Source organism: Thalassophryne amazonica, chromosome 2, assembly GCF_902500255.1.
Source record: "Thalassophryne amazonica chromosome 2, fThaAma1.1, whole genome shotgun sequence".
Lineage (NCBI taxonomy): Eukaryota > Metazoa > Chordata > Actinopteri > Batrachoidiformes > Batrachoididae > Thalassophryne > Thalassophryne amazonica.
In genome coordinates, this window is record NC_047104.1 from 38,334,272 (window position 1) to 38,361,768 (window position 27,497).

At 42.4% G+C, this 27,497-nt stretch overlaps 1 protein-coding gene across 2 annotated transcripts in view; it reads left to right on the plus strand.

Moving 5' to 3' along the window:
* Positions 1-27,497, plus strand: part of LOC117523498 (EMILIN-1-like) — a 115,176-nt gene that overhangs the window by 57,658 nt on the left and 30,021 nt on the right. For both annotated transcript variants that reach the window (XM_034185062.1, XM_034185055.1), the window contains exons 5-11: positions 4,953-5,194; positions 5,371-5,529; positions 12,334-13,236; positions 16,952-17,285; positions 20,608-20,841; positions 21,774-22,022; positions 23,526-23,717. In XM_034185062.1, the coding sequence (XP_034040953.1) occupies positions 4,953-5,194; positions 5,371-5,529; positions 12,334-13,236; positions 16,952-17,285; positions 20,608-20,841; positions 21,774-22,022; positions 23,526-23,717 (2,313 nt within the window). The remainder of the gene's footprint in view (positions 1-4,952; positions 5,195-5,370; positions 5,530-12,333; positions 13,237-16,951; positions 17,286-20,607; positions 20,842-21,773; positions 22,023-23,525; positions 23,718-27,497) is intronic.

The following is a 27,497-nucleotide window of genomic DNA, read 5'->3' on the forward strand; positions in this document are numbered from 1 at the left end:
CAGACGTTTTTGTGTTTGGTGGCAGAGGACACCATACAGAGACAGCTCGACGGAGCCACCCGAAATGAAAAAATATTTCAGGAGCTCTCCAAGCTGATGGCTACTCACGGATACCAGCGGACATCGCAACAATGCCGCGAAAAACTAAAAAAGCTGAAAAGCAACTACAGGGCAATTAAAGTCCACAATGGACGCAGTGGGTCCAAACCGTAAAAGGTGGAAATGGTTCGACCAAATGGACGCCATTTACGGGCACCGACCGGCGAGCAACGGGAGGGAGGTTGGCGTTGACTCTGCCATGGCTTTGCTGGAGGCGATGGTGGAGGACGGTGACGGTATGTTTATTATTTACTTATTTTTTGTCTGCTTGAAAGCAGCTTAAATAAATGTTTAACGTTATTTAAACCAATGGTCTAAACACCATAACGCGTACCAGGTAACTAGCTAGCTGTGCTCTGCAATAAAGTACTCAAAAAAAGTCAGCGTATCAACGTCTACGTCTGACTACTAGTGTCATTACTGTTACAGTTTATATTTTATGCAGTGTGTGTGTGTGTGTGTGTGTGTGTGTGTGTGTATAACCGAACCCTATATATAATATATATATATATATATATATACAGTGGTCCCTCGCTATATCGCGGTTCACTTTTCGCGGTCTCGCGGATTTTTTTAGTGCAATTTTGCATGCTGCTTCTTTTTATATATATATATATATATATATATATACATACAGACGTGTGTGTGCATATTGTGTGTGTGTTTTTGCATGTTGCCATGTTGTGTTGTGCTTGTACTTAAGTCATTTGTGTACTTTTTTGTTCAAGATTCACATTCCTTAAGTGAGGAGGGTTCAGCCACCACCTTTTTCCAGGATGACTCCCCTACTGTCCCGTCGCCAGCCCCAACCACGCCGCCAGCCCCGACCCCGTCGCCAACCCTGACCCCGACGCCAGCCTCAAGGCCCCCCCTGCCCGGCACCATCATCAGGTTCTGATTCCACATCCGGCAGACGGCCCACGTGTAGGTTTCTCATCCTGTAGCTCCCAGCTCCAAATGTACATCCTCCATATCTTCTTTAATTGCTTTTTGGAATCACTTTCCATTTCTTTCATTTTTCTGTAGGGAAGAGAAAAAGGAGCCTCTACCAAGACCATCTGACCTTGATGAATCAGATGTAGTCTAACTCTGCTGCACAACACGAGGACAACCGGGCAGAGCGCACAGAACATATACGGTTGATCCTGGATGACGCCCGTGAAGCACAACAGACTGAAGCCGTGTTCAATCAAGGACTCCTTCAAGTGCTGGGTGACCTTGTCCAGGCAATACGCCAACGGCGCGAGTGACCCATCAGTCTGGACTGGGCCCAATGTAGAACATGTAAATTTTGTATATACTTTGCTGTGTTACACTTATTTTTTCTCATTTGTTTGAATAAATAATCACTTATGCGATTGTGTCATAGTTTTGTGAGTGAAAGGTATCAGGTCAGAATGTCTACAAGCCAACAAGTCCACACCCAAAATGTCCACAAAGTCCAAAAGCCAAAAATGTCCACACACTGTAAAATCTTCTCCAAGCATTTCCCACCGAAAATTGTAATCATAAAATACTAAACAGAAATCACATTAAATGCAGACTATATTTAAAGCAAAATTATGTGCACAAAGAGTAACATTTATTAAAAGCAACAAATTTCATTTATGATATTTCACACTTAATTTGAACAAGAAGCAAACTAATAATAAAGTCAAACTATGTGGACGGAGGTTTTAGGTGTGGACCTTTTGGTTTGTGGACGTCTTGACTAGAAAGCGAGTGAACAGTAAAAATATTTGTCATTGATGATTTGAAGCAATGATTGTTCCACCATAAGAATTTTTGATCAGTTAATTCACACTTAAGAAGCCAGTGCACACAGCACCTGGATGAATCTTTGCAATGATGCTGGAGAAATCATGTCCAAACTGAGCTTTACCAAATAGTATTTAACCAAAACAGGTTATACTTAACAACGGTGCTGACCAGTGACAGCACCATTATGAATCCCCGGTTATACAGGGGTTAGGGTTTAATGAGGTGTGACATTCTGACACAAAAAGAAGAAATTAATTCATAGATTCTGGACAACCAGTTGTATTATCAATATTTGCCAGTTTTTCTAGCTTTAAGCATTCACGTGTGATTAAATCTTGGTAACTTTTTAGAGTCATATGTTAAAGTTCCAGACATTTGTGCAAAAACTGCAAGTTTATTCAGAGTGATTCAGGTCACAAGACAGGCAAAATTTAAGAATTCGACAGGTACTGCATCAGACCTTCTCTTACATCTCTGCCCTCCTCCTCTGCCCCCTGTGCCACTGCCACCACGGGCTCAACTGCTGCTGCAGGTGTGTTCCACTCCACGTCATACGTCTCTCCGTGATTTTCACACAAGTTGTGTAAAGCACAGCAAGTCATCACCATTGATTTTGTCAAACTGAGATCGTAGTCATTCCTTTTCAGGAGGCAACGCCATCTTCCTTTCAGCCTGCCAAAAGCATTCTCTACAACCACCCGTGCTCTACTGAATTTTCTGTTGAAGGATTGTTGTTCTGCTGTAAGCCATCCAGTGTCGTGGAATGGTTTCAGGAGCCAGTTCTGTAAAGGATATGCTGAGTCTGCCAGGATGTAGTAGCCAGCAGTCACCCCACCGATGTTTCTGGTGTGAGATCGGAAGCAGTTTCCTTCGGTGGCTAACTCCCACAGTGTGGACAGTCTCAGGACCCTGGCATCATGCAATCTCCCTGGCAGTCCAGTGAAGACATTCCACGAAAAGCCCCTTTCCATCAACAACACCCTGAAGTATGACTGAGTGCCACCCTTTACGATTGAAATAGTCACAGTGATACTCCTGAGGTGCAATGATTGATATGTGTGATCCATCGATAGCACCAACACACTGGGAGTCCCCACCTGTTCTTGAAGTAGAGAGCCATTTCTTTCAATTTGTCCTCACCCGAGAAATGGATTTCTTCTGGCACCAACAAACTCTCTGCTGCATCACAAAATTCCTGCACACACCGACACACAGTTGTGACGCTGACACCAAAAAGATGTGCAATGGTCCGATATTCAGACCCAGTGGCAAGCTTCCACAGTGCAATAGCCACTCGCTTCTTCAGGGGCACACATCTACGGAAGGTCATGTCTTGTCGCTCTATAACTGGCTGCAGTTTGTTACACAGGAAGGTCAGCGTTTCTTCTGACATCCTGAAATTATCCAACCACTGCGTGTGGGTGAAGTTTGGAACAATAACATCCCACCATTCAGATGCTTTGTTCAACCTCCAGACAGACAATTCTCAGCGGGGGCGCACTGACAACAGAACCATCTGAAACAAACACACACAGCACACATATTTTAATTATTAGTGTTGTCAGGTGATTTAAAAAAAAATGTGGTTGGTGACAAGGTCTGTGGCAAGTTTATGTAAATGAATCACATTTATTTGCATATGGTGTTTTTTTTTTTTTTCAAAAATCTGACCGCTCAGATCTGTGTTCAAGGGACTAATCTGTAGTAAATTAAAAGAGGATATTTTTTTCCCCGTTACATTTGTCAAGGAGCTGTGAATTAATCGTAAGGAGAGAAAAAAGAATACTCAGAATTTTGAGAGTTGGGAGATACTACAATTGATTTTATTTAGCCATTAACTATAAATTAAAATCTATATCTATATCTATATCGTAAATCAGACACATTTACACCAGTTCGAGTTCAGTGGCGATGTCAATTAATGATGGTTAAAGTCGAACCAACGTTTTTGTGCATGAACATCGGTAAATAATGCAGAGACTGCTTTTGGCGCCTTTAGCCGCACAGTGCTCCGTCACATAGCGAAGTGCGGCTAAAGGCGTCAAAGGTGGCGCAAATACAGAATCGGAAGTAATGCTTTATTTTGACCGTCATAATTTGAAATTAATAGCGACAGCTTGCACTCATTACAACATTGTACACTGGACTTATTTATGAGCTCCGTAGCAAGCTAGCGACAGCTACAAAAACTTACCCTCATGCGTCGTCTCCTGGCAGCTCTTATCCTCTCGTCTTCTTCTTCATATCGTTGGATGACTTCTAACACTCCTGTACGTTTCTAAAGTTCGTTGTCTCGAAGCCTGTAGCCTTCGTTGAATAATCCACAGAACTAATATTAAACACACAACCAACTTGCTGTCCTCCATTGTTAATGTGTTTGTGTCGCGTACAAACAACATCACAGCGGTTTCGCGCAGCCGACCCCGCTCAAGTTGGGGTGTAGTGGAAAAGCACGCACTTGGAACCAAACCGAGTAGAGCCGAGTAGAGTAGAGCCGAGTAGTGCTGGAGCTTTGTAGTGGAAAAGTGGCTTAACTGGTATCGCTCCACCGCATGCACAAGCTCCGGCTCCTTTCCCCACAGCGAGGTGACGTTCCACACCCCCAGAGCTAGCCCCTCCCCCCCAGGTCTGGTCCGCTGAGGCCCTTGACTTTCGTTGCCACCCATGGGGCAATATATGACTTAAATCTTAAAAACCCAGAGGCTGCACAGGTTTAACTGACAGTGCAGCTTCCAAGGAAAAAAAAAAACACCCGGTGACTCTGCGAAAGCAGCTTGGGGAATTCAGGAATGATGTGCAGAGATGTAGCTCAGCCCGTTACGGCATAAAACGATGCCAAAATCGGCAACTTTACACATGATCACATTTAGCAGCAAGCCTATGTGTTTTGAATTTCAGCACTATGCAAATTCAAAAGGATGTCACTCAAGTGATATGATGTTTTTTGAAACCTTTAAAGACACATGAAGAAGTGTGCTGACCTCCTGTGGTGGCTGGTGCCATGTTTGTGTTGCAGACCATTGACCATGTGACTGTAAAAGCATTTGTAACTGAATCTTTAATGTTTGCTCTTTGTTGAATTCAATACCAAGTTGAACAAGAGAAGATGCGGCAGCTAGAGGAGAAGATCCAGATTCTGACTAAGAATCTCCAGGACCTGCAGTCCACTCTAACAACCATGGAGGAGAACTTCCAGCAAGAGTTGAACAAACCTGGCAGTGGCGGCCAGACAATCACGGGCGGAAGAAACCCAGCCGATGCAGCCCAGCCAGAGATTAAAGAGACAATACACAGCATTCAGACCAAATTGGACCAGCTGGACAACCGCACCCAGGTAAGGATGTAAGGACCAGGAATAGGACATAAGAAGAAAAGGGGAAAAACAGACGGGGTTACTGCTGAAAGATAGATTTATGATTCATAAATTATTTGACATTAGGGGCAGCTTGTGTTTTTGAATGAATTGTACCATCTGGTCATTATATATGTCTTGTGTTTTGGGGCGTGTAGGCTCATGATAAGACACTGGTCAGCATCAACAACCACCTGGTGAATGGCAAAGAGAACGAGCTCGATGGAGGAGCAGCAGAAGTGAAGCTAACCTCCCTGAAGGAGGAGATCCTGAAGGAGCTGGAGAGAAGGGTGTCATTGTCCTGCTCCTCCTGCCAGGTTGCGCTTACCTTTTGTCCAGTCAGCACACTCATGCACACATGTGTGACATGTACAGGTCACACGTTAGGTCATTAATCCACGAATACTGAGGAATAATGTTTGGTGCCCACAGCAAAGCAAAACCATGATGAGACTCAATGCCCAGACTGACCCCCATAAAGATGATGCTGTTAGCTGAGCTTGTTGGTGTCCGGGCTTCTTTGTCTTTCCCAGGTCACCCACGCTCCACCTGTTTGCCAATATATGGGTTGGCCCTGCAAATGGACACACACACAGAACGACAAACACACATTGGGCACTTTATATACAGATTAAAATAAAAATTTTGATACAGCAGTATGATATAAAATTCATTGTATTTTCAGAGTAGTTCCAATTGTGTGAGAGCAAAGTGGACCAAACAATAAGTGCGCTTGTCTCCCAAGTGAAAAATCCCAGGTTCAAGGCTGCCCAATGCCTGTCCACCTCATACAGTTGGAGCTGTTTTATAAAAACCAGATCACCATGTGGGTCCCATGTCGACCCCCCTGTGATGACCTGGAGCAAATGAGGTTCAGTGCACAATAAGTAACAACTGCATTTAAATTCTGCAGAAATAATTAGTTTAGTCAATGGGCAGCACAGTGCTTAGTGTTTAGCACTGTTGCCTCACAGCAAGAAGGTTGTGGGATCGATTTCCACCTGGGGCCTTTCTGTGTGGAGTTTGCATGTTCGCCCCGTGTTTGTGTGGGTTCCCTCCGGGTGCTCCGACTTCCTCCCACATCCAAAGACACACAGGTTAGGTGAATTGGAAACTTCAAATAGTGTATCCGGGTGTGAATGTGTTTGTTTGTCTGTATGTGACCCTGTGACAGACTGGCATCCTGTCCAGGGTGTACACCGCATCACGCCCTATGACTGATGGGATAGGTTCCAGCCCCCCGTGACCCTCAATTGGAGTATGCGGGTATAGATGTATGATAGTGTCAATTTAACAGCTGCAGCTGCTCACACTGTGTTCCATGGGAAGTGTTGCACGACATCGCACTGCCGATGTGGAGGAAAATAAAATAAAAAACAGCTGTATAATTAGTGAATATCATTGGGTTGATATAAGGGGACAATATATAAGAGGTTTTACATCCTCTTTGAAGACAACTTTGGATGCTGTAGCTCCTCTGAAAAAGAGAGCTTTAAATCAGAAGTGTCTGACTCCGTGGTATAACTCACAAACTCGTAGCTTAAAGCAGATAACCCGTAAGTTGGAGAGGAAATGGCGTCTCACTAATTTAGAAGATCTTCACTTAGCCTGGAAAAAGAGTTTGTTGCTCTATAAAAAAGCCCTCCGTAAAGCTAGGACATCTTTCTACTCATCACTAATTGAAGAAATAAGAATAACCTCAGGTTTCTTTTCAGCACTGTAGCTAGGCTGACAAAGAGTCAGAGCTCTATTGAGCTGAGTATTCCATTAACTTTAACTAGTAATGACTTCATGACTTTCTTTGCTAACAAAATTTTGACTATTAGAGAAAAAATTACTCATGGCCATCCCAAAGATGTATCGTTATCTTTGGCTGCTTTCAGTGATGCCGGTATTTGGTTGGACTCTTTCTCTCCGGTTGTTCTGTCTGGGTTGTTTTCATTGGTTGCTTCGTCCAAACCATCGGCATGTTTATTGGACCCCATTCCTGCCAGGCTGCTCAAGGAAGTCCTACCATTATTTAATGCTTCAATCTTAAATATGATCAATCTATCTTTGTTAGTTGGTTATGTACCACAGGCCTTTAAGGTGGCAGTAATTAAACCATTACTTAAAAAGCCATCACTTGACCCAGCTATCTTAGCTAATTATAGGCCAATTTCCAACCTTCCTTTTCTCTCAAAGATTCTTGAGAGGGTAGTTGTAAAACAGCTAACTGATCACCTGCAGAGGAATGGTCTATTTGAAGAGTTTCAGTCAGGTTTTAGAATTCATCATAGTACAGAAACAGCATTAGTGAAGGTTACAAATGATCTTCTTATGGCTTCGGACAGTGGACTTATCTCTGTGCTTGTTCTGTTGGACCTCAGTGCTGCTTTTGATACTGTTGACCATAAAATTTTATTACAGAGATTAGAGCATGTCATAGGTATTAAAGGCACTGCGCTGCGGTGGTTTGAATCATATTTGTCTAATAGATTACAGTTTGTTCATGTAAATGGGAATCTTCTTCACAGACTAAAGTTAATTATGGAGTTCCACAAGGTTCTGTGCTAGGACCAATTTTATTCACTTTATACATGCTTCCCTTAGGCAGTATTATTAGACGGTATTGCTTAAATTTTCATTGTTACGCAGATGATACCCAGCTTTATCTATCCATGAAGCCAGAGGATACACACCAATTAGCTAAACTGCTGGATTGTCTTACAGACATAAAGACATGGATGACCTCTAATTTCCTGCTTTTAAACTCAGATAAAACTGAAGTTATTGTACTTGGCCCCACAAATCTTAGAAGCATGGTGTCTAACCAGATCGTTACTCTGGATGGCATTTCCCTGATCTCTAGTAATACTGTGAGAAATCTTGGAGTCATTTTTGATCAGGATATGTCATTCAAAGCGCATATTAAACAAATATGTAGGACTGCCTTTTTGCATTTACACAATATCTCTAAAATCAGAAAGGTCTTGTCTCAGAGTGATGCTGAAAAACTAATTCATGCATTTATTTCCTCTAGGCTGGACTATTGTAATTCATTATTATCAGGTTGTCCTAAAAGTTCCCTAAAAGCCTTCAGTTGGTTCAGAATGCTGCAGCTAGAGTACTGACGGGGACTAGCAGGAGAGAGCATATCTCACCCGTGTGGCCTCTCTTCATTGGCTTCCTGTTAATTCTAGAATAGAATTTAAAATTCTTCTTCTTACTTATAAGGTTTTGAATAATCAGGTCCCATCTTATCTTAGGGACCTCGTAGTACCATATTACCCCATTAGAGCGCTTCGCTCTCAGACTGCGGGCTTACTTGTAGTTCCTAGGGTTTGTAAGAGTAGAATGGGAGGCAGAGCCTTCAGCTTTCAGGCTCCTCTCCTGTGGAACCAGCTCCCAATTCAGATCAGGGAGACAGATACCCTCTCTACTTTTAAGATTAGGCTTAAAACTTTCCTTTTCGCTAAGGCTTATAGTTAGGGCTGGATCGGGTGACCCTGGACCATCCCTTGGTTATGCTGCTTTAGACGTAGATTGTGGGGGGTTCCCATGATGCACTGTTTCTTTCTCTTTTTGCTCCGTATGCATCACTCTGCATTTAATCATTAGTGATCGATCTCTGCCCCCCTTCACGGCATGTCTTTTTCCTGGTTTTTTCCCTCGGCCCCAACCAGTCTCAGCAGAAGACTGCCCCTCCCTGAGCCTGGTTCTGCTGGAGGTTTCTTCCTGTTAAAAGGGAGCTTTTCCTTCCCACTGTTGCCAAGTGCTTGCTCATAGGGGGTCGTTTTGACCATTGGGGTTTTTCATAATTATTGTATGGCCTTGCCTTACAATATGGAGCGCCTTGGCGCAACTGTTTGTTGTGATTTGGCGCTATATAAGAAAAAAGTTGATTGATTGATTGATTGATATAAGTAATACATAAAAGGGGACGCAATACAGAACCCCGCGGTTTAAATAACCCTGGTTAAAAAAATCCCACTCACGGGATTTGAACCCACACACTCTGATTACCAGATTGAAACTTTACCACTGCGCTACAATCACTGTTTTGTAACAGGAGCATGGCTAAAATCAACAAGCAGATAAACTCATCACTCTCTCACTCACTCATCTTCAATCGCTGAAATTGGGTCGCGGGGGCAACAGCTCTAGCAGGGGACTCCAGACTTCCCTCTCCCATGCCACATTGACCGCCTCTGACTGGGGGATCCCGAGGCGTTCTCAGGCCAGTGTGGAGATATAATCTCTCCACCTAGTGTAGGGTCTTCCCTGGGGTGTCCTCCCAGGTGGATGTGCCTGGAACACCTCCCTAGGAAGGCACCCAGGAGGCATCCTTACCAGATGCCTGAACCACCTCAGCTGGCTCCTTTCAACATGAAGGAGCAGTGGCTCTACTCAAAGCTCCCCACGGATGACTGAACTTCTCACCCTCTCTCTAAGGGAAACATCAGCCACTCTCCTAAGGATGCCCATTTCAGCTGCTTTACCCGCGATCTAGTTATTTTGGTCATCACCCAACCCTTATGACCATAGGTGAGAGTAGGAACAAAGATTGAGCAGTAGATCGAGAGCTTCGCCTTTTGGCTCAGCTCCCTCTTCGTCACAACAGTACGGTAGAGCAAATGCAACACCGCCCCTGAGAGATTGGCCGATTCTCCGGCCAATCTAAGACTCCATTATCCCCTCACTCGTGAACAAGTGAGGGGACAAGGTACTTGAACTCCTTCACTTAAGGCAAGGCCGTATACCCTACCTGGAGTAGGAAATCCATCAGTTTCCTGCTGAGAACCATGGCCTCAGATTTAGAGGTGATGATCCTCATCCCAGCTGCTTCACACTTGGCTGCGAACCGATCCATTGAGTGTTGGAGGTCACCGGCCAATGAAGCCAACAGGACCACATCATCTTCAAAAATCAGTATTGAGACCCTGAGGCCACTAAACCGGAAACCCTCCTCCCCCTGACTACGCCTCGATATCCTGTCCATGAATATCACAAACAGGATTGGTGATAAGGCACAGCCTTTGCGGAGGCCAGCCCCAACTGGAAACAAGTCTGACTTATTACCAAACACCCTAACACAACTCTCGCTTTGAGAGTACAGAGATTGGATGGCCCTGACAAGGGACCCCCTCACTCCATACTTCCACAGTACATCCCACAGTATCTCCTGGGGTACTTGATCATACGCCTTCTCCAAGTCCACAAAACAGCTGTAGACTGGATGGGCATACTCCCAGGCACCCTCCAGGGTCCTTGTGAGAGTGAAGAGCTGGTCGGTTTTTCCACAACCAGGACGGAACCCACATTGTTCCTCTTCAATCAGAGGTTTGACTATTGGCTGAACCCTCCTTTCCAGCACCCTCCTTTTTTGTTTTCTTTTTAGAAAATACATTTATCTGCTTTAAAAAAAAAAAAAACAAGCAGATAAACATTTTTTCAAAAAAAAAAAAAAGAAAAAAAGCACTGTGATAACTGACCAAGCGGTATTTGGTGTTCATATTTCTGCTGATACGTGACTGAAAGTGGCATATTTGTCGCACTGTTGGGTTGTAATGGTCCTGCGGCACGCTGCTCACAGCCCTCATGGCCTGACACGCGTGTCCTGTCAGACATGACATTCAGATCGCCTGCTGCATGTCCAAACAGACTGATGGTTTTTATGCTTTTATGTATTCCCACACAAGCACACGCGCGTGTCCGTCAAAACACGGGACGTGTGCTGCAGCTGTGGTGTCCAGAACCGGAGATGTCTCAACAGCTGTGGGCAGCCAGCCACGCCCCCTGTCCTGTTAGTGCACAGACCAAGATGTCACTCTGTGATCAGATGAGAAATGCCTCGCCTACAGAGGGAGGGGTGCATGAACCACACGTACACATGTGTTGGGGGGCATGCAAAACACACGCACGTGTTGTGGGAGGACTCCACAGTGGGGGGACTCCACTTGGCAACTCCACAGTCGTGGGGGCACATAGACAAATTTCACTGCCAGCTCGACAATGACTGTCTGCAGACTGTTGTCATGTTAAGAGTGTGAATGGCCACACATTTTCTAAGTGCCAAACGAGTGGTGTTAGATGTTCGTGTGTATCACCTGGAATGACACCTGTCGCGAGAGGGATTGATGGACTCACACAGCGCACACTCTGTCTTTCAGCCGCTGATGTGCGCAAATAGTTGTAGCAACAGGTGTACGAGGCATTGGAAGCAGCTACAATTTTACACATTTTGCATGCGATTTCTGCTTCATGCGCACTTTATGAGCAAATCGACCAAATTCACACTATGTGTGAAGTGGCCCTTAGTGAAGCGTAGGGCGAGTGGCCAGCGATCACCTTAGTATTTCTTCTGTTTTTCTTATTGCTTAATGCTGACAAATTATACTGTATTTGTTGTATTTCTGATGCCTGACTCTCTTTTTTTTCCTCTCTGTTTGAGATGCGAGAGTGGTGTCTACTTCTGCAGGCCTCCCATCCTGTACACCGGCATGGACTCTAAAAATTTCCTGTATATTCATTTTGTCAATTGTGTCGGTAGCATGGCCCAAGCAGAGAGTCACCTCATTGAATCTGGTCTGCTTGAGGTTTCTTCCTCAAATCATCAGAAGAAGTTTTTCCTTACCACTGTTACCTGTGTGCTTGCTCTAGGGGTTGGTAAGGTTCAACCTTACTTGTGTGAGTGCCTTGAGGCAACTTTGTTGTGATTTGGTCCTATAAAGATGAAATAAATTGAAATTTACAAAAACGAATAAATAATTAAAAATATGTTCTTGTTCCTTTTAGCATATTCCTACAGTAAGGTTCCATGACAGCTGCTTATTCTCCATGATGATGTTTTGCCTTTTCCTCATGTACTTATTACGTATAACTTGTTACTCTTTCCCTCTTCCTATTTCCTGGTAACTCTCTGCCCCTCATTCCCACAGTCTTCCCATCTTGTGTGGCCGTATCATATTCTTATTTTTCTCACCTGCACAAAAGAGTGAGTCCAGCATCGGGTCACGTCCTGTGTGAATTCTACCTCAGATTATTCATTGTACATGCACATTAAAGTCTTCCATATAAATAACACAATGACCGTTACCGTGACAGCGAGAACATGATGACTGACTGCCATGTGCTTCCAGGCTGGGGTAGAAGACCTGCGTAGACAGCACCAACAGGACCGAGACAGGATTCAAGCTCTGGAAAAGAAGATAAATGTTATGGATGCTCGGTACCAGCAGACTGTGGACGGGCTACAGAAGGATGTGGTACATACTCAGGGCTGCTGTGATGTCATCAACAACCTCCAAAACCGCATCACAGATACTGAACACAAAATGAACTCACTGTCTGAGAACTTTGACATTGTGCAGAACCGTCTGAGCAAGGAGCTGAGCGGAACAGATGGGACAAGTGATCACAGTGAAGGAAATGATGGAGGACGGATTGGTGGTGGCAGTGAAAATCACGACAGACTGCAAAACCAACTGAAGGACCTGGAGTCGCGGATCAACAGCACGATGAGATGTACTGGAGAGAGCTGCTCGCACCTGGAGAACAATCTGAAGAAAAACTTCCATGAGGTACTAGGTGATCTGAGGGATGACTTGTTGGACCGCTTTGATGACCAAGCCTACAGGATCACAGATGTGGAACTAGATGTTGGACTGGTGAAGAACGAGATGACGGACCTTGAGAGGAGACTGGTGAAGCTGGAAAATACCACCTCCCTGCTGAGCAGGAAGCAGGAGACGTGTGGCTGTAGACGAGAAGAAGTAACAGGAGACAGCACAGGAGGAGAAGGAGGAACGAGAGGAAGCATAGGAGGAGAAGGAGGAACGAGAGGAAGCAAAGGAGGAGAAGGAGGAATGATCGGAAGCACAGGAGGAGGAACGAAAGGAAGCACAGGAGGAGAAGGAGGAGGAGGAGACAATATGACAGAGAAGTCCCTGGAGTGGAGGGTTGTAGCCAATGAGAACAAGATTCACCACTTTAACATGCGACTCAAAGACCTGTCAGTGTCGGGAGACTCCCTCCACGACAAAGTAAGAAATATTTTTTTCATTTCTCACATTTTGTGATGTGTTCATCGCACATGCTCATATAACAATGAAAATCCTGTTAATCATGCTGCTCTAATTAATATCACCAGTTTCCAGTGTTAATCAGACATTAGAAGACTCTGACAAACTGAATCAGTACATCCCAATCATTCTCTAAAGGGGCTATTCCACAGAGCACCGTTCCTTCCCGTTTCTTCCCGATTAGCAAATTGGGGCATGTTTTGAAGCATCATAGTAACTTCTTCATCCTTCTTTGTCAGTCTTGGACAAACTTGGTATACATAATAATTACAGCCATCCTCAGCACCAGATTTGAAGTTGGGGTCTAATTTTCAAACTGTTCAAAAATTTCATCTCAACTGTGTGGTAACTTCCGGGTGTTCGTCATCTTAGCAGTTTCAGTCATGTTTGAACATCTTTAAATGGGTTAGTCCTAATGAGTACGGCTTGAAATTTGTATGATTGTGCTCCATTGGGGTAAAAATCTGAAGTCGAAACACTGTTTGTTGCGATGCAGCTCCTTAAGGCCGTCACACCTTGATGATTTAGCCAGCCTATACTGACCGTATTAAAAACGCTGGCATATGCAGGGGTATGTCTAATACATTATGCAACTGTCACACCTTGACAATTTAGCCAGCGTATGCTGACAGAACCGTTTCCATTGAGGGGTTCGGGTCGGTACTGCACGGTATGATACGTGTCGGAATGGTTAAGTCCGGCTTGGTTTGCGTTTCCATCGCTGGCAGAATCCTTTTGTTTGGCAGATGGTGTACGTCATCAAACGGGCGTATGCTGTTGCATGGCCTCACCCATCCACACGGATGCCAAGCACAGTAATTTAACATTTTTTAAATTTTATTTTATTTTTGTCTTGGTGGGTGATGGGATTTATTTTCATCACGGGACGAGTCCACTGATGTCTGTGACAAATGCTGTTAAATGAATGAGGCACTGTGATTCTATCAACTTTTAAAATAAGTAAATTTTCTTGTTGTGGCACAAAACACCGGCGTGCTCTGGTTCAGGCTGAAAAATGCACAAAACACAGAGTGACTTCTTTAAAAATGCTATGTTTCTTCAGCCATGACAAGAAATTGAAGTATTTTCAGACATTGGTTTGCAAAGTCAGGACGCTTTACGGATAAATTTTTGTCAGGCTGTGATGATGAATCCGACTGAAATAAACAGGTAAGATTAGGACTTTATGAAAATTCAGTAAGGTATATCTTATATATTATATTCCAATTCTAAGGTGGAACTATGCTAGTATATAAAGGTATATCTAAATATCTAAAAAGGAAGAGTAAAATAGGAGAGTAGAAAAGAGTAGAGTAGAGCCACTTAGATGCCTGGTCTTGAGAACCAGGGATGGTAGGTTGAAAAGCTTTTTTATCCCATGGGAACTCTCCCTACCCACCCAAGCGGCTCAAGAAAAAGGTATATATATAATATAATAAATAATAAGACATAAGAAGCATAAGACATCACAGGAGAATATTGTAGTATAGGTAATTTAATATGTAGACTAGTAGTAAAATTAAATATAGTTAGAAGGCTAAGCTATAAATCTGCTATTTTATTATAGAAACAGAAGCTATGAGTGTGTGAGTGTACTGGTATCTATCTAAAGTAACTCTGTTAGCATACTATAGGAAAATAAAAAGTATAATCATTATGCTATCAAATGGAAACCTAAGAAATTAGGTACTATAAAGGAACACATAAACTGATGAATCATTAAAAATCTACACCATGTAAAATAAAATTGTAAATAGTGAAAATAAGCTACTTATAGTAGAAGAGCTAAATTAGCCGTTAATAAGCCAACTGTACCCAGCAAGCTAACATGATAAACAAAAATGGTAATTAGTGTATAAAGTATAATAACATAGTTAAACCTATAGTATTGGTATTAACAAATACATATAAAATAAATGTGGACAAAAGTATGAATTAATGTGGGTTATCAAAAACAAAAGAACCAGCTATTTTGTAAGTTACGATAAACATTGCTACAGCCTGCTAGATGTTTAATTCGTGAGTGAATGGTTTTAATATTTCTAACAGTCTGACCTGTTCGCATGAGGACTGCAGTTTTGAGTCAATCAATGGACAGCTTCAGTGGATGTATTTTCACTTATGAGTAATTTACAAGAAACGTATGTCAACAATCACATAACTTACCTGTAGAATGATCGAGGAAGGCTGCTTCCTTGTAACTCCGCTTTTATTATCAGCTCCACTGAACAGAACAGCACACAGTGACTAACATTCCCTCTCCGCTCATCACACACACTCCCGTAAAGCATTACTGTTGTAAAACTGCCTTATGAACCCATATATGACATTGCCTACAACTTATAACCCATGTATGTGGGATGTATGAGACATACGCTGGCATACGTCAAAAATATTGTGCATGCCAAAATTTTTCAATGTACTCGCCGTATTATGATGTATATCAGTGTGCTTCAACATGCTCTAAAGTTAAGGTGCCTTGACACTTCCACAAATTTGATCCCTGCACTGGCACGCAATTTGGCGTGCCAGTGAATAAACTCGTAATGTACTGATTAACTGATTCCATCTGCTCAAAGTGATGTTAATCAGTGAAATCACCTGGTGGAGTGGGTGGTTCCAGAGAAAACCTGCACCCTCTCTGCCCTTTCTAGAACGACTTGAATACCCATGCCCTCATATCTATGTGTGGTGCAAATTTGGAAGTAATCCTTCAAAGCCTATATAACGGGAAATCTTGATCCAGAATCTGGATCCACATCCAGATGAATTACAAAATGTAATGGAATCTTCCATGGCCTAATATCCATGTGTGGTGAATATTTGTTGAGAATTCATGAAGTAGTTGTGATGTAATCCTGCTAACAGACAAACAAATAAATAAATAAACGCCGATGATTGTATTACATCCTTGGAGGATGTAATAAATTTTACAGATACATTAGTTAACTCATAAGAAGGAATGAAAATGCAACTGTTTTACCACTCCATTACAATATATACAGTATATTATAAATAATTACCTTTGAGACGACTCCAGATACGTTTGCCGCAGCACAACACGCATGAGACAACCTGTAGTTGTAGATAATTTCTCTGTGATTCTGGGAGCGATGAGAAATGGTTTCATCAGCCAAGTTCTGAGAGCAAATGTGTCATCGGCTACGAAATTATTATTTTATTTTATGTGTATATAGTGTGGCGTCAAGCAGGACAAAAGCAGGTCGCATTGGCACAACAAATTGCACGGCAGTGCGGGAATCAAATTCATGCAAGTGTTCGAGGCGGCTTTACACACTCATAAGTTATTAGACGAACGCCAGTATATGCCAGCGTTTTTGATATTATATGCTGACTAAATGGTCAAGGTGTGACAGGGGTGTCACTTTCCTTTTTGAGCAGTTTACCAGGTCTGCACTTTATAAACCAGTCTGTTAGGAGGCAAGCCAGAGTAAGTTGTTTCATCCCATTTTTGCAGTTTTTTTGGACTGCAGGTGATCATAACAGCACAGTGCCCTGTGGAATAGGGGTGCAACCATAAAGATTAGTGACTTATTTCCTAGAATCCCCATCAGCCTTAAATCCACTTCTCTTATTCAGTAACAGTCAGTAGTGTCCATGCATAATTTGTAGGATCAGCAGCAGAAATATTAATCCATTAATGATCGTCTTTCAGGTTGTGGATTTGAGCCATGATGTGCGTAAAATAAAGGCTGTCACCGGAGATCATGGCGAACACTTCAACCGTATTGTCACAGAGATTGAGATTTTGGGACAAGAGTGTGAGGTGTGTGGACGGGTGGAGAAGGCGCTAGAGAGGCTGAAAAATAACACCCATCATGCAATGGACCACCTGCAGAACCAGATCAACAATCTCCAAACCCACTCAGAGACTGGAATCCGTCCTGGCGGGTGCTTCCAGATCTGCTCGGAGGTGAAGGAGGATGTCAGGCTGCTGAGAGATGATGTGAGAAGGTGCACATGTCAGAACCCACGGGATCCACAAACAGGTGAGCCGGACCAAGCAGTTTACTCAGAATATGTGTCTGTAAATCACACATCATACAGTGTAAAATAAAGCCGATCCTTGTGGCTCACTTCAAACAGACAGGGAACAGCGCCCCCAAGAGTTCATAAATATTAGCTATTTTGTCTGTGTGTGTATACCGTGTGTGTGTGTGTGTGTATATATATATATATATATATATATATATATATATAAATATATATATATATATATATATATATATATATATATATGCTCAAGATTGGGTAGTGTTTATAAAATAGGCAGCTGATATTTTTCAACGGTGGTAATAAATTACACTTTTTATAATAAGTTGGAAAAGCATGTTAGTCCGGAATGTTTTTGAACATCAGACCTCAACATTTTTTAGAAGAACTCAACCCTTTTATTTCATGTTAATTATGTATTTTTTTTATGTGAATTTACTGTCTTAATGTATTTATAAATTGTTTAGGTTCTTGGAATCATATACACACGATTATTATTATTATCATCATTATTATTATTATTTTCAGTATTATTATTATATTATCACTTCTATTTTGTCATTTGAATTTTAAATGGACCACAATGGAAATAAGTGTTTTCAGTGTCTTGTACCATCCATATATTTTTAATGTATTTGCAATTATATTATGTATTTACTTTGAACTTATTAAATAAAATCACACACGCACGCAGGCACTCAGGCTTTTACTGTATAGATGATGTACCGCCCCCTGCTGGAATGGTGTGTGTGTCCAGAATATAATTAGTAACATCCAGACAGAATCAACTGACATATTTGGACTTATGAAAAAGCCTGTAAAAATCCACAGATTAACCGCATCATCGTTAAAGCCGCAATGTTCAAAGCATGTGAAAAAAGTAGCGGCTTATATTCCGGAAATAATGGTAAGCATACCAAACGGCAAATGACAGCTCTCTCCAGTTTGTCCGTGATTGAAGTTTGTACGCATGCAGGCATAGCTTTTTATCTTTACTGCATTCTGCCGTAAGCAGGTGCTTCTATTTTTGCACATGCACTAACACATGGAAGACATCAAATGCAGTACAGTTTTCACTCATAGTAATGGACACTTAACTAGACTAGACCAACTGAACTACAAAAACACAATAAATCAGTAACACTAACTAAACTAACATGAACCACAATAACAGCATTTAAAACCCCAAAACCCAGAGCTCCCATGGTGCATTGCAGCATAACATCCATTGTTCACTGTTGTTAGCTAATATCGCTGATTTCTCCAAAAATATTAGTCCTATCAACATTGTTTTTGCAGCTTTCATCCTTGAACCATAATACATAAGCATACCAAATGCCAAATGTCAGCTCTCCCCAGTTTGTCCGTGATCGGACTGCTTACTCCAATCCAGTGTTACAGGGGGGCTGGAACCTATCCCAAAGGGATCCCAGGATGCAAGTCTGTTGCAGTAAATATTAGTTATTTAATATATACAATCACAATTCCAATGAAGTTGGGATGGTGTGTAAAATGTAAATAAAAACAGAATACAATGATTTGCAAATCCTCTTCAACCTATATTCAATTGCAACACATTTCAAAAAAGCTGGGACAGTGGTATGGTTACCACTGTGTTACATCACCTTTCCTTCTAACAACATTCAATAAGCGCTTGGGAACTGAGGACACTAATTGTTGAAGCTTTGTAGTTGAAATTCTTTCCCATTCTTGCTTGATGTACGACTTCAGGTGTTCAACAGTCCGGGGTATCAGTTGTCATATTTTGCGAGTTTCATAATACGGTGCACATTTTCAATGGGTGACAGGTCTAGACTGCAGGAAGGCCAGTCTAGTACCCGCACTCTTTTACTACGAAGCCACGCTGTTGTAACACGTGCAGAATGTGGCTTGGCATTGTGTTGCTGAAATAAGCAGGGACGTCCCTGAAAAACACATTGCTTGGATGGCAGCATGTGTTGCTCCAAAACCTGGATGTACTTTTCAGCATTGATGGTGCCATGGGCACTAACACACCCCCATACCATCACAGATGCTGGCTTTTGAACTTTGCCCTGGTATCAATCTGGATGGATTTTGTCCTCTTTTGTCCAGATACAACGTCCATGATTTCCAAAAACAATCTGAAATGGGTACTCATCAGACCACAGCACACTTTTCCACTTTGCGTCCGTCCATTTCAAATGAGCTCAAGCCCAGAGAAGGCAGCGGCGTTTTGGATGTTGTTGATGTATGGCTTTCACTTTGAATGGTAAAGTTTTAACTTGCACTTGTAGATGTAGCGCCGAACTGTGTTAACTGACAATGGTTTACTGAAGTGTTCCTGAGCCCACGCGGTAAGATCCTTTACACAGTGATGTTGGCTTTTAATGCAGTGCCACCTGAGGGGTCGAAGGTCATGGGCATTCAGTGTTGGTTTTTGGCCTTACCGCTTATGTGTAGAAAGTTCTCCAGATTCTCTGAATCTTCTGATTATATTATGGACTGTAGATGATGGAATCCCTAAATTCCTTGCAACTGAACATTGAGAAACATTGTTCTTAAACTGTTGGAGTATAATTTCGCGCAGCTGTTCACAAAGTTAGTGAAATTAACGTCACCTCTGTTGCTTTTACAAAGTGAAAATATTAGCTATATGTTGTAAAGTAATGCACTAATTTTGAAGGTTTGAGCATTTACAGACACATATGCCAAAAGGCATTACGGGAAAATGAGCTTCCGGTCATCAGTGGTTGGTCGGTTTATATATATGTAAAAACCAACACACACATTACTGTAACATCTGTGTTGGTTTTTACAAATAAATCTGTATTTGTAAATATGTCATATTTCTTCATTTTGTAAAAAAAAAAGGCAATTTGAAAACTTAAAATTCTGTTCGTTAAGTGCAATTCAGCACATAGCGAATGTGTGGCAATCGTTATCCACACTCCATCCAGTAGATGGCAGTGTTCATGGCGGTGTGAATACCAATTACCACACATTTGCTATAAGTGCTGAATCACTTAAACAGAATTTTCAGTTTTCAAATTGCCTTTTTTTTTATACAAATGAACATGGAAGTTAATTGATTCACTGATGGTTTCCAGAGTTAGCTGAAAAGCTAATCATCTAACAAAAAAAGTTAGCTTCTCTAATTAACAGATTAGCAGAACTGTGCCCACCGCTGCCTATCAGTCATAGATCATTAGACTCAACATTTACACTGATTTTAAAAAAGTTAGCAGATATAGTCAAATAACCTTTTAAAAATGTGAGCTCAAATTTGTACTTGATGAGATGCAAACTAAAATATTACCTGAAACAAATCTCCAATAGGTGAAGGGTCTCCTGATTCTGGTGGTACCGCTGGCAGTGAACACGGACCTGGGTTGGATGAAGAGAAGTCGCTGGATGGCCACAGTGTTATCGGAGGCTCCATGAATAACAACCAGCTGAAGGCACTGCAGGGTGAACTTTCAGAAATCATCCTGACCTTCAGCTCCATCAATGACACCCTGAAAGGCCTCGAACACACCATCAACAAACACAACAGCGTCATCACTGATCTGGGTGAGCACCAAGCTGTCATTTTTACAGGATGTCAATAGTGATCATCGGAACAAAACTACATTAGTGAAATGACCACTAAAGGTCATTTAACTGCCCTTATTGATTATTCTAAATAAAATTTAAAAAAAATTAAGATGTTCGACTGGTATATGACTTTTATACAAGTCGGAGCTGGTAACTGAAACAGTCTTCTTCAAATTTGAGATAATTTTCTAAAGTTGAGTTATTAGTATGTTAAAGTCTGTGATGAGATGTATACCTGGGTTTGATTTCTAGCCATGCTACCTGTCAGTGTCCTTGGAGAAGACACTTGATCTACATATGTAAATTGGTACCAGCTTTAACTGGGGGAGTAACCTGTATTGGACTGGCATCCAGTCCTAGGAGAGTCATTGAGTTAAGTCAGTGGGGTAATTTTTTGTATTTGGGCGAGTTTCTTCGCATATGGTGCAACCATCATGGTTGTGTGAGCATTGCTGAGAAAGCTCAGACTTGAACTTTAACGCCTTCTGATGTCACCTAGACCAGCAGTTAATATGACTGTGCAAACATGTACTAAGCTAGGTCAAAGGGCACCTTCCAGATACTTTGTAATTTTGATTTAAAATATTATTTTTCAGTAAAGTGAATGCAAATTAGTGGTGGATATAGTGAGGACAACTGCAGATGTAATGACAAATGAAAGATCATAGATCTCACTGTAACTACCAGTTTAAACAAAGGTTAAAGAAGTAAAAAAAAAAGGGAATTGTGTGGTTTTTATGTATTTGTATTTATTCTAACATTAAGTGGTCTTCATAAAGTCAAATGGTAGATTAATATTGGAAATAAAATTAAAGTACAGATCATGTGAGATTCATTAAAAAAAAGATGGTTTTGGATTTTCCCCTTTTTGTCTACCACCTAAATATCACTTGTTCACTCTGTGACAGGGAATACCAAGGATAAGATCATCTCTGAGCTGGACAAAATCCAGCAGGATGTGACAGATCACATTGAGGACAACTGGAACCGCTTGAATGGTATGGATCGGGACATCCGGAGATTTGAGACCACTCTGCTGCTAGAAGCAGGAGATTGTAGGAGGTCCAGCGATGGGCTGGAGAAGAGGCTGTCTAAGCTGGAGGGCATCTGCAAGAAGTTGGAAGGGGTCTTTGACTCCATATACAAGATCAAGGAAGGTGAGCTTGACTATCAGGAAGTTCAATGATTTTGGGTTGGTGTTTTGGACTGTTCGTAGAGTGGGAGATCTTGTCAGATCCATCATTTTGCTCTTTGATGAGGTCTCCAAATGTTGATTTAATGGATTGTGATGAAATGGGGGAATGAGACATGTGTCATGTGACTTTTTCTGAGCCTTTGCCACTTTTCTCCTTATGCCACATCTCCTTGTACTTCTGTCTACTTTGACCATCTCGCTGACTATCCCAGTTCTTTTTCACCAACCTTTACAGTATCTCCTTATATTTTCCTGGACATCTTTATTCCACCACCAAGTCACTTTGTCTTTCTTCCACTGTCCAAATGTCACACCCAGTACCTTCCTAGCTGTCTCCTTCACCACATCTGCAGTACTTTTCCAGTTGTCCAAAATCACTTCACCTCCATCCAGTGCTTGTCACACCTCCTCCCTGAATTTCACACAACATTCTTCCTCCTTCAGCTTTCATCATCTGATCCTTAAAACTCAAATTATTGAACTAATCGGGTGAATTCAGTGTAAATCTGTGATTGGTCAGACATCACCTCAGCAGAACCAAACGGGAAGAACAAATGAAGTGTACAGTGCATCTGAAAAGTATGCTTCATTTTTTACATTTTGAAATGTTACAGCCTTATTCCAAAATGGATGAAATTCATTTTTTTCTCAAACTTTTACACACATTACCCCATAATGATAATGTCATTTTTTTTGCAATTAAAAAAAAAAGCTAAGAAATCACACTTACGTAAGTATTCACAGCCTTTGCCATGACGCTCAAAACTGAGCTCAGGTTCCTCCTGTTTCCACTGATCATCCATGAGATTTTTAAATAATACAGTTTAGGAAGATCATGGCTTAAGATATACCATACTGAATTATTGTTATTTTATTTGTAATTTCAGTAAAGACTGCACACTTATTATGTACAGTTATTATAACGGAGATCAGGGAAACCAATTGGAGTCCCATTCTTGGTAAAACCAAAACCACCAGAGAGTAACAAAAGTCACACCTCTTAATGTTGGAAGCTGGTATGTTGCTGAGATGTCTTCCAATGTACAATGGCACCCAGGACCTAACCAGAGGTGGGTCATGTGGTTGGGTACATGGGTTGTTCAATCTCTCAGATGGGGTGGAGTTTTGATGGACTGTCAAAGGTGCTTGAAAGGTTCTGCATTACAGTGGCAGCACACACTGAGGTTCAGAGACTCATATCAGTCAGACATCAATCAGAAGTCTGGTCTTAGCTTGGTCTTTTGACATATCTTGTAAACAGACACATGAGGATAATCACGTAATTCACACTCTTCTGTTCAGTGGTGGAAATGTCAGCTTCAGTAATAAAAATAATCATCAGTTGCAAAATACAGAGTTCTGCAGAGTTTCAGGCAATCAGAGCATTGAAATGATCCAAAGGTTCTGCAGAAAAAGTCTTGCAAGCAAATAAACAACATGTCAATTTGATATTTCTGTGATCCAGGACTGAACAGCCACGTGTCTCGTCTGTGGACGTGTGTGACTGCACTAAACAACACTGTTGGCCACCACGACGGGGTCCTCTACTTTATCCAGAACAACCAGGATGACATCCACAGCAGGATCAAGAGTCTTAACTCATCCTTCAACCATATCTCCAAAGGTCTGCAGAGTCTGTCTGAACAGAACTGGACCAGTAAGAAGTTTGGGCATTGTATTTTCACCCCTTTTCCACACATTAACTAAAGAAAGCCTTATGTGATTGAAACCATTACTGTGCTTATTGGGGACGCTTCCATTCAAAAAAGGCCATCGCCTGTTATCCAGTATGGCCGTTTCAAACCCCATCTTGATTTTTGTTTCGGCGCACTAACTAAATAACACCTCATCTGACTGAAAACATTTCTTGGTCATGTCTTGAGGGAAGCTAAATGATGGTTGTTTTTGAAAATGAGAATTGTCCGTCATCTACTATGGCCGCCATAGGCGCCATCTTGATTTTCATTTCTACACAATAACAAAAGAACGACAGTACGCATACTCTGATTGGCTGATTTCCAGTGTGATATTTTCTCATATCAGACCATGACAATCGGTGCGGATCGCATGTCACATTTGTGACTTTGTTTACAATTTTAACAGAGCAAAATAAAACAAAACAAAAAGCAAACAAAGAAATAATGAGTGACGAAGAGGACCATTCTCCGAGCGAATTTTATTACACTGACGAGTTTGAATTGGAGGAATTAACAGCAAACGAGCTTGAAGTGGACATGCCGAATGAAGACCAACCAGATGAAAACACAGCTCCGAACAGCCATATAATAAACAAATTATTAACATCGATTGCTCAGTCTGTACGGGAATATCAGACCTCTGACTTTTTTATATGGGCCGAGTGCAGCAAGGTCCGTACTGTCCAGACCTCGGTCTGATATTTTCCCGTGCAGACCTTGCGCTTGGTTAATAATCCTTTAATACAGGGTGTCCCAAAAAAGTGCCACAAAATCATTTGACTCTATTCTGGGAAACTGGTGGAATTCTACTTTGTCAATCGTGCAAACCCAACGAGAATCTCAATGTCATTTAGCAGTTAGAAAAGCTCCAGACAGAAAGACAATATGGAGGATTGTAAAGAAGTTTCAAACTGATAGAACTGTTTACAATGTTGACAAAGGGAGATCTGCCTGAACCAGAGGAGTAGTGCACATATTGAGCACATCTTGTGAATGCCAAAACTCTTACAAACTGGGGTGAAATTAGAAATGAACACTAAAGATAAAATTCCCTGAGATATGCTTCAAGATGACATATGACAGATATCAGTATCCAAAAGTGTATAGGGTTTCTATGCCTTTATTTTTGTGGAACTTTTTTTGGGACACCCTGTACAAATAGACCATGCACCATCTTTAAAGCACCAGTCAACAGCTATATAAATCATTTCCAGACATCCTTATCACCTCTACTATAAAACCATACATAAACCTAACATGCATATGGGGCATATGCCATGCTTTGTCTTGCTCTTGTCTTCACTGGTCTCAAAATTAAACAGAATTAATTTTTGACAACATGCATGCTTCCTTTAATTACACAAAAACAATAAGAGACCAGCTGTATGTTAGGGCCCTGTCCCACTGGCGTTTAGGAGGATTTGCGGATGGAATGCGCACCTAAGTGGCCCACATCCGCCAAACAACCGCAATAACTGTGTAACATTCCTATATGAGTCGGCCGCCATCCGAACACATCCGTGATCATCTGCAGAGGCACGCATGTCCGCAGCCAGGATTTTTGAGCGGCTCAAAAATCCTGCTGCGGATGAGATCCGCATCATTGCCTGAACACATACTGAAGACATATGCAGGACATACACAACCAACACGCCCCATATCCCCTGTCATCTGCTGATATCCGCAACAAGACGGGTTGGCGCGGCTTGGCGGCGGACCGGGACAGTGTGCAAAACAGATATGATGCGTGCCCAGCACGGCCACATCACGGTCGCAAATGGTATGTCGCGCATGCAGACTAGAGCATGACACGGGAGTGGATTTTCACTCCCGTCCCATCCCGCTCCCAGAAAAAAAAATCCCATCCTGTCCCAATCCTGGACTGGAGTAAAAAATAAATCCCATCCTGTCCCACTCCTGTAAAGATGACTCCCAATCCCATCCCACTCCCACTCAAAATCAGTCCCACTCCCATCCTACTCCCGTATGTCTCGAGCCGCGATGATCAATCAGGGACTGAATATGTAGTGACGTGGAGATGTCTGGAGTTTGACTGAAGATGTGAACATGTCCTGTCGCTGGTAGCAGCCTGTGAGCAGGACTTATGTCTCTTTTGTCCTTTATTTCACAATTATGACAGAGTTTTTGGAGCGAGCAGAGTTTCTTTTTCTTTTTATATTACGTGCGCGCGCAAGCGAATGGAGATTATTTTACTTATTAACTACACAGATGTATAATAGAACAAATGGTGACTGGTTTCTAAACACAATTATGACAGAGTTTTTTGGTGGAAGAGCGAGCTGCAGCAAGCAGCGGAGTTTCTTTTTTTTTTTTTTTTTTTTAATTGTTTACATGTGCGCGTGTGAACGGGACAGTTGGTCCTCAAACTGGGTCCTGCAGAGGCAGAAGGACCGCTGAAAGCAGCCGTCATCCAGATGCAGCTCCTGCAGCAAATAATGATACTCTCTGTATTGGGAGCTTTTCACAACTCGCTCCGTGTGATCAAGGTCCGTCATGTTAACTTGACTGACAACCGGAGCCGGAGAGCGGAATGGAAGCTCCTCCTATTTGATGACGCCCCGGGGCAAATTTTCGCAGCAAAAGCAGAGCGACACACCGGGCAAAGGAGGCGCGTCCGTCGCCACGCGACCCCCGCGAATTTGTAGCGTCTGATCGCGCCCGGTGTGAACGCGGCATTAAATAGATGAAAATCATCATCTATTTTTGGCATTCCCGCTCCTGCCCACTCCCGTTCATTTTTATTCCCGTCCCATCCCAATCACGGGATTGATAAAATTTTGACTCCCATCCCGCGGGAATCCCACAGGAATCACGTGACCCACGGGAATTCCCGAAAAATGTCATCCTCTAATGCAGACAGAGTGGGCACGGATGAAGCGAGTGCATCACGGCCGCTGTGCCCCTCATGGGGGCGCCTCCGTGGTCACCTTCGCTTCTGTTCCCTGTTACGAGGGCTGTCAATAAAGTAACGGTCCTTTTTATTTTTTTCAAAAACTATATGGATTTCATTCATATGTTTTTACGTCAGACATGCTTGAACCCTCGTGCGCATGCGTGAGTTTTTCCACGCCTGTCGGTGACGTCATTCGCCTGTGAGCACTCCTTGTGGGAGGAGTCGTCCAGCCCCTCGTCGGAATTCCTTTGTCTGAGAAGTTGCTGAGAGACTGGCGCGTTGTTTGATCAAAATTTTTTCTAAACCTGTGAGACACATCGAAGTGGACATGGTTCGAAAAATTAAGCTGGTTTTCAGTGAAACCTTTAACGGCTGATGAGAGATTTTGAGGTGATACTGTCGCTTTAAGGACTTCCCACGGTGCGAGACGTCGCTCAGCGCTCTCAGCCGCCGTCGTCAGCCTGTTCAAGCTGAAAACCTCCACATTTCAGGCTCTATTGATCCAGGACGTCGTGAGAGAACAGAGAAGTTTCAGAAGAAGTCGGTTTCAGCATTTTATCCGGATATTCCACTGTTAAAGGAGATTTTTTTAATGAAAGACGTGCGGACGGGTCCGCGCGTCGGGACGCAGCCGACGCGGTGCGGCAGCACAGGAAAAACACCTCCGTGTTGATAACCATTTGTAAAATCCAGGCGGCTTTTGATGGCTTTCAGTGGAGTGAGTATATGAGAAATTGTTTAACAGGCAGGACATGTTCCAACTTGTCCTCAAGGCTTTCAACAGAGGTGTTTTTCCTGTGGCGGAGCATCGCGGCGGCTGCGTCCC